The sequence below is a fragment of the Limulus polyphemus genome, unplaced genomic scaffold, assembly GCF_000517525.1.
Source record: "Limulus polyphemus unplaced genomic scaffold, Limulus_polyphemus-2.1.2 Scaffold5386, whole genome shotgun sequence".
Classification (NCBI taxonomy): domain Eukaryota; kingdom Metazoa; phylum Arthropoda; class Merostomata; order Xiphosura; family Limulidae; genus Limulus; species Limulus polyphemus.
This window is the reverse complement of record NW_013670996.1, coordinates 8,831-16,458: the sequence shown is the minus strand read 5'-3', so window position 1 is coordinate 16,458 and position 7,628 is coordinate 8,831. Positions and strand designations below refer to the sequence as shown.

Here is a 7,628-nt window from a genome sequence, read left to right as displayed (position 1 = left end):
TGAAACAATAATTACACTCTTGTGTATCTTTAATATGAAACAATAATTACACCCTTATGTATCTTTAACATGAAACAATAATTACACCCTTATGTATCTTTAATATGAAACAATAATTACACCCTTATGTATCTTTAACATGAAACAATAATTACACTCTTGTGTATCTTTAATATGAAACAATAATTACACCCTTGTGTATCTTTAACATGAAACAATAATTACACCCTTATCTATCTTTAATATGAAACAATAATTACACTCTTGTGTATCTTTAATATGAAACAATAATTACACTCTTGTGTATCTTTAATATGAAACAATAATTACACACTTGTGTTTCTTGAACATGAAACAATAATTACAACCTTATGTATTTTGAACATGAAACAATGATTACACCCTTATGTATCTTGAACACAAAACAATGATTACACCCTTATGTATCTTGAACACGAAACAATGATTACACTCTTATGTATCTTGAACACGAAACAATGATTACACTCTTATGTTTCTTGAACACGAAACAATAATTACACCCTTATGTATCTTTAATAAGAAACAATAATTACACCCTTTTGGACTAACCAAAATTTGTGTTTATTTTTTCTCCTCGGTGAAACTTGGTAGGAATATTTTTCCTCTGTTGTTATCATTTGTATTATTGTATACTTGTGTATAATTTTTATGGTGTATTTTACCTTTGTAGTTTTAATTTGTATTATTGTATACTTGTGTATAATTTTGGTGGTGTATTTTACCTCTATAGTTTTAATTTGTATTATTGTATATCTATGTATAATTATCAGGGTGGAACAGTAATCGGAAGTGCTCGATGTAAAGAATTTCGTGAGAGATCAGGTCGGTTGAAGGCTGCTGCAAACCTGGTGAGGCATGGAATTACTAACCTTGTGGTCATTGGTGGTGATGGTAGTTTAACAGGTGCTAACCTTTTTCGCCAAGAGTGGGGTTCTCTGCTTGATGAGCTGGTTGAGCAAGGTAAGTTATTTAAGAACAGTATTTAATTTTTTATAATGTCTGATCAGGATGGTAATGGAAAAAGATCAGTAGAGATCTTTGTTTCTTTAGACTTTGGAACAATAATACATCTAATGTATTTGATTTACTTTTTTTCCAATTGAAATTTTAGATTGTAGTTTATTTGACAGTTATTTTCTGATTAAAAAGTGAAAAACTGAGGATTATGAGACTAATGGCATAACTTGGAAAATCATCCCTCCACACATCCAGAGCAAGCAGGTTTTACTGGAGAATAATTATATTATCAAACATACATGTCTACCTGATCGAGTAAAAATTTCAAACTTCATATATTAGGTTTTTTTTCAACAGAAGTCTAATTTTTTTTAATAGAGAGCTTGCCATATTGACATTATTTCCAGGTCTCATGTAAAGGTAAAACCAGTTTTTCAAATAATCAGATAAGTATTAGAAGACAAACTAATGTCAAGAAAAGGAAGAAAAACTTGATCTTAATGAAAACGTGTAATGTTCTGCTGCCATTAGTAGTAATTTGCAAAAATAGAAACAAGTTCCTTTACTGGCGATTTCTGGAGTGCACTTGGTACAGTCCTTTTTTTTTTAATAAAGTTCTAGGGTTAATTTTGATTTTCTACTTTTTATTGTTTTATTTTCCTACTTAAATATTTTGTTTGTTGTATTATTGCAAGATTAGAAGATTATTCATATTTACAATTATAATCATATCTTGAAGTATGACTACATCACATTAACCAAGCATGTGATCACATATATGCCAGGCTTATTTTTTTATTCATCACTAAGTTTATCTTTTTTTTTAAATTTACAGTTTACATTTCAAAGTTTAATTATCTAATTCATTTACTTCAAGTTTTTAACTTCTGTTATGTTTAACAATAAACACTGACACCGACTGAAAATAAGAGTAGAAATTATTGAATGGTTTGTGTCACTGAAAAGTTGAAACATCCTTACAAACAAACACGATTTTGATGAATTACAGTAAAAATTAACTAAATAATTAATGGTTTTCACTGTGCACATTCGAGAATTGGTGAAAGTAATGCTTAATCAGATGATGGCATGCTGATATTATGCAATATGTCTCTTAAAACCATCAAAACAAAAGCTTCACAGAGTGATTTATGGAGATATTGTTTAGTAGCAGTACCAAACTAGCATGTTCCCCGGTGCTAAAATCAGGGATTCGATTCCCCTCGGTGGACACAGCAGATAGTCCGATGTGGCTTTGCTATAAAAAAAAAAACGACACAAAATAGCAAGTAGTAATATACAATCGGAAGATAAAGACGATCAGACAGAAACAAGTGTTACTGTGGGTTTATCACAAACAAACTAAATCACACCATCCCAGTTACGCCAATAACAATCATGACACTGATAATGACAAGTCTAAATCTCAGACATCTAATGCTGATACATCATCATGACCCAAAAAGTATGATGACAAGAGGAAAATATCATTCAAAGGAGCTTGGAAAACTTCTTGCATGTTAAGATTGATGTTAGTGGTTTAGAAAAATGGGGAAGTTTTAAGATGGGAAGATGCAGGAAAGATGGTAAGTGCTTTGATAACCTGTCTAGAATAAATTACAAGTCTAAACCATGTGAGCCAATAGTGCTATGTCTCTTTCGAAAAAAATTAAGCATGATCAACTTTCACCAGAAGCTCAGAATAATTCTGCTGTCCAAATACTGTAGGTGAGATGGCATGTGTTAATAAATGTAGGATGTATCAATGAATTGGCGTTTAAAATTTCTGGCGAGTACAGTTTGGTACAAAGGATGAAAAAGGTTTGAATCATCTGGTTTGGACATATATTTGGGTATATGATACCTTGGATGCTTAGGGACTTCTGTATTTGTCTCTTTAGTGACGATCTTTAATGAATAAAGAGTCCAGAAGGTTTAAAGAAATGTTGGCTGATGGGTACATGTATATCTTTGTTATTGCATAAGTCTAGTTTTTTTCTCTGTCTTAGCATCTGTGTTTTGGTGTGCTCTTGAGTAAATTTCCTGTTATGCTTACAGGTGAGATAACACCATCCAAGCGAGCTGAGTGTAGCAGCTTGAACATTGTGGGCATGGTTGGCTCCATAGACAATGATTTTTGTGGTACCGATATGACCATTGGGACAGACTCGGCTCTCCATAGAATTATGGAAGCTATTGATGCTATTGTCACTACTGCTTCAAGGTACGGAAAGTTTGGTGTTAGGTGATTTTATGTTTATAAGATTGAGGTACTATTTTGTTACTAAGTTGTTACTATTTATAGTTTCATTTTTTGTAATTGTATTTTTTTCTTTGTGTAACCTAAGTTTCCAAAATGGTCTTACTAAATTTAAATAAAGCTATGGTCAAGTGTATTTTCCTAGTCATTCACTTTAATTGTATTTTGTGTAGTTCAATTTTTCTACTTAAAACTTGACCAATACACTGAGTTACATGGAGTACTTATAATAGATTTGCTACTTAAAACTTGTACAGTGTACTGAGTTACGTGATGTACTTATCATAGTAAACCATAACAAATATCATAGGTTTGGCTTTAGTCCTTCATTAGGATGTCCTGTTTAAACCAAATCATTGATGAAGTAACCACACCTTGAAGTCTGAATCCGTGCTTTTTTTTACTAGTTTTTTTTGCTAATCAAACTAGTATGCCAGGATTTTAAAGCATCCATTTGTGATAAAAGAACTAAAAAATGTGTTATGATAATGCAACAGATAATTAAAACTTTAAAGGTTGTTGTCTTTTATTAGCAACATTATTTTGCCCTCCTGGGTGATTAATAGTTTTGGTTTTAAAGTTTATGATATCAATAGATGGCTCTGATACACACAATGCTCACATAACAATAAGTTTTTTCATTTAAATAGAAATATTGCTATTTACAAAAACTTGTAGTCCCAAGTTGAGATTTATAATTTTTCTCTAGTAAACCAAGATTTTTCATTAAATTACAAAAAAAACAAAAAGAAGCTTTTTTATTTCATCATCTTCAGCACTGAGTTAAAGTGGGTTGTATTTTTAAGCAGACATTTTAAATTATTTTCTTGGTGGTAAGCACAATTAATAATTTAATTATATTTAAGTGCCACTAAAACAATCAAAACGAGTTACAAAAATTTTGCTGTCTCTGGTAAAACAAACAAAATCTTGTTTAAAACCTTGGAAGTTGTGAGACCTATAAAAACCCGTTGTGTTTTACAACTTTGTGAATTACCAGTTGTGCTCTAAAACACACTGCTCCCTTAGTATTATCATTTTGCCAGGTCATAAAATTAAGTTTGTAATAATTTTCTCACTTGAAGATCATTATGAAACTGTTGCATATTTCAATCAGTTTTGTGGAAGAAATCACTTCTGACATCATCTTTTCGGTTATGTTGTGTTCTTCAGTAAACTGAAATATGTGTGACACTTTAACTGTGGATCTGAGAACTTGTACGCAACCCGAAGATTTTTTCATGAACAGACCATAAGTCTTACTCTAGGTAACAATTTCTATAGTAAACAGCAGGGAATGTTATGAATTGGAAGTTTAATATACAGCACTAAATACTTTCTTAGTTGATAAACTCAACACCAGGATACTTGGACAGACAAATGTAATCATTACTGATCCATCTATCCTGAGAAAGTTAAGATAGAAACTGTAAGGAGGTTATTCAGAAAGGCAACCAAATTCTGTTCGTTAACACACCAAAATAATGTTCTCCCATAATAAATAGGCATCCCAGAAACACTTTGTACACTAATGGCTATCCTGCAAAACTAAACAAAACCCACAACAATACTCTTTGAGAACCAACCACATGTTCATCGTCATTCTATTCATAAATTGTGAAGTTAACGGAATCCATCTTGTCTTTTCATAGCAGCTAACTAACAATGGTAAAACAACCAACAAATAAATTTCTTAACATATTTGTTACTCTTTCTAAATCTGTGGCAACTTGTACATTGGTAAAATTTTCAAACCAGCTATTTTTTTATTCTTCTTTAAAAACACATTATATTTTCCTGTAACAATAAATATTCTTGTAATCTTAAAAATCCAGGGATCAATTCCCTCGTAGTGGACAGAGTGCAGGTAACCTGTTATATAGCCTTGCACTGAGGAAACAACAACTAATTAGAGGAATCTTTTTTTTCTTAATTTTTCCTCTTATTACAAGTGCTTCACAGTTAAAACAAGTTTGTTTTTTGTCCAAATATTCTAGTCATCAAAGAACATTTATCCTGGAAGTTATGGGAAGACATTGTGGGTAAGTTATTTTCTTTTTTTTTTGTAGAAATTTTACTAAATATTTGCACTGCAAATATTTCTTTGTGTGTGCCGTTTATTTCACTTTCCTGCGAGATAACAAATACCCATGTAATTGACTGTTTTTATATTTACTCATCCCTGGGTGAGTCATTGTTTTCTAGATGTTATATTTGGTTAAAGTGTTACATTGATAATTATTAAGTTTTGTTTTACTGTAATTCGGATGTTAAAGTAATAGTGGGAATGATTATTTGGGAAGAGAGTAGCTCTTTAAATCTTCTTAATATACAAAAAATATGTACCATTAAAAGTAGCATGAATTAATTACCTCTTTCTTCAGTTTTGTGAACTTTTCTATTGAATGAGCAGGAACCGTATCCAGTACTTGTTGGTAACTAGTTGAATACTGCAGTATCAGAACTTAAAATCAAGAGTCTAGAAGAATGTCTGAATTTAGTCAGTCAAAGCTAATTTTGAGGAGGAAATTTTTCTGCAAGCTTTAGTACGTATCAAAGTAAACAACAATTGAAATTGATTGAGATGAGCTCTAAATTTATTCAGCCAAAGCTAATTTTGAGGAGGAAATTTTTCTGCAAACTTTAGTACGTATCAAAGTAAACAACAATTGAAATCGATTGAGATGACCTCTAAATTTATTTAGCCAAAGCTAATTTTGAGGAGGAAATTTTTCTGCAAACTTTAGTACGTATCAAAGTAAACAACAATTGAAATCGATTGAGATGACCTCTAAATTTATTCAGCCAAAGCTAATTTTCAGGAGGGAATTTTCTCTACTGAACAAACTGCTTTTTGAAATATCTTGATAAATTTATATCTCCAAAGAGTAAACAAAGATTCATAATTCTGGACTTTATGGATTTCCTTAGAGTAGTTTCATTTACAAAATATAAACTTTGAGCCTTGTTCCATTTTTTATTGCAAAAAAAGTACAATTTTAACTTTTTAAGTTCAAGACTAATTTTATTTTTTAATGAAAACACTTATTGTAACAACAGTTTGTATGCATGTGTTTCTAATTTTACAGGTACCTTGCCCTGGTAGCAGCTTTAGCGAGTGAAGCAGACTTTGTCTTTATCCCAGAATGGCCTCCTGAGAAGGACTGGCCTGACATACTGTGTAAAAAATTGAAACAGGTAACGACTACGGTATAGATATTTTCAGAAAACATTAATTTTCTTTTTTCTTTCAGGTAAATGGAGAGATTAATTTTTGTTTCACATAAAACTCTGAAGCTCTCCATGAAAATTGAAAACTGAAATGTTTTGAAGATAAATGTAATGAATATTCCAACTTAACCACAGTTACGAGATATGAAACTAGAAAGAAAAAAAAAAGAATGTCAAATGTAATGTGTAAATTTTAGGTCTAACTTTAATTTTATTTAAAATTTGAATTGGATGAACTTTACCGTTTTGTCTACCAAAGGTTTTGTAGAAAATAGAAGTGTGTGTTTCCAAAAAGAAACTTACTTGCTGTTGTAGGAAAATTTAGCTTAAGAACTGTTAGCTTTATTACAGCTAGTTAAAATTTATATTTTGAATTCTTGTGTAGGAACGAGATTTGGGTCAGAGACTGAACACCATTATAATTGCTGAAGGGGCTCTTGACAGGCATGGAAACCCCATCACGGCAGAACAGATAAGACAGGTAACTTTCGTTACGTTTAGTAACGTATTTGGTAAGATTATAAATGGGGTATTATTGCATGTCATGAGTAAATGTAACAAGTTACTAGGAAGTCCTGTGTGCTCAATCTATTAGGCTAAAACCTGGCTTATGATTACTGTCACTTTAATATTAATTTGTCTTCTAAAATCACAGATGAGAATCGGCAAGGCCAAGGGAATGACACATAACCAGTATCCGAGTATTATGATGTAGATTAGATTTAAAAAAATAGTTAAATGGAAAATCATGATGTCATGCGACCAAAATAACCAGCTGTAGGACACAGTGTGTGTTCTTGATAGGAGTGATAGTTTAATTTTCCACCTTCTGTATGTCAGACTTTGGTAATCCAAACTATCACATATTTTTGGTGGATGTGATCTACTGGGCTCTTACTTCATATACCAAATTTCAAAGCAATCCATTAAGAAATACCTGTGATATAACATCTCTAATTTTGGTTCGAAACTTTATTTGATAGAAAAACATACTTAAGTTTTATGGATTTTTTCCAAATCTTAGAGCTTCAAAACTATCAGGTGAAAGAACATGCAGATACATAAATATTGGTTAGGTCAAGCAAACTAGATTGGCAGTTTCTAGCTCAAGTTTTCGAAATAATCATACAGATGGACG

At 31.3% G+C, this 7,628-nt stretch overlaps 1 protein-coding gene across 1 annotated transcript in view; it reads left to right on the top strand.

Moving 5' to 3' along the window:
* Window positions 1–7,628, top strand: part of LOC106472501 (ATP-dependent 6-phosphofructokinase-like) — a gene marked incomplete at its 3' end in the record, with an annotated part of 39,160 nt that overhangs the window by 23,847 nt on the left and 7,685 nt on the right. The window contains exons 5-9 of the mRNA XM_022401080.1: window positions 813–1,002; window positions 3,058–3,223; window positions 5,257–5,301; window positions 6,349–6,457; window positions 6,876–6,971. Coding sequence (XP_022256788.1) covers window positions 813–1,002; window positions 3,058–3,223; window positions 5,257–5,301; window positions 6,349–6,457; window positions 6,876–6,971 — 606 coding nt within the window. The remainder of the gene's footprint in view (window positions 1–812; window positions 1,003–3,057; window positions 3,224–5,256; window positions 5,302–6,348; window positions 6,458–6,875; window positions 6,972–7,628) is intronic.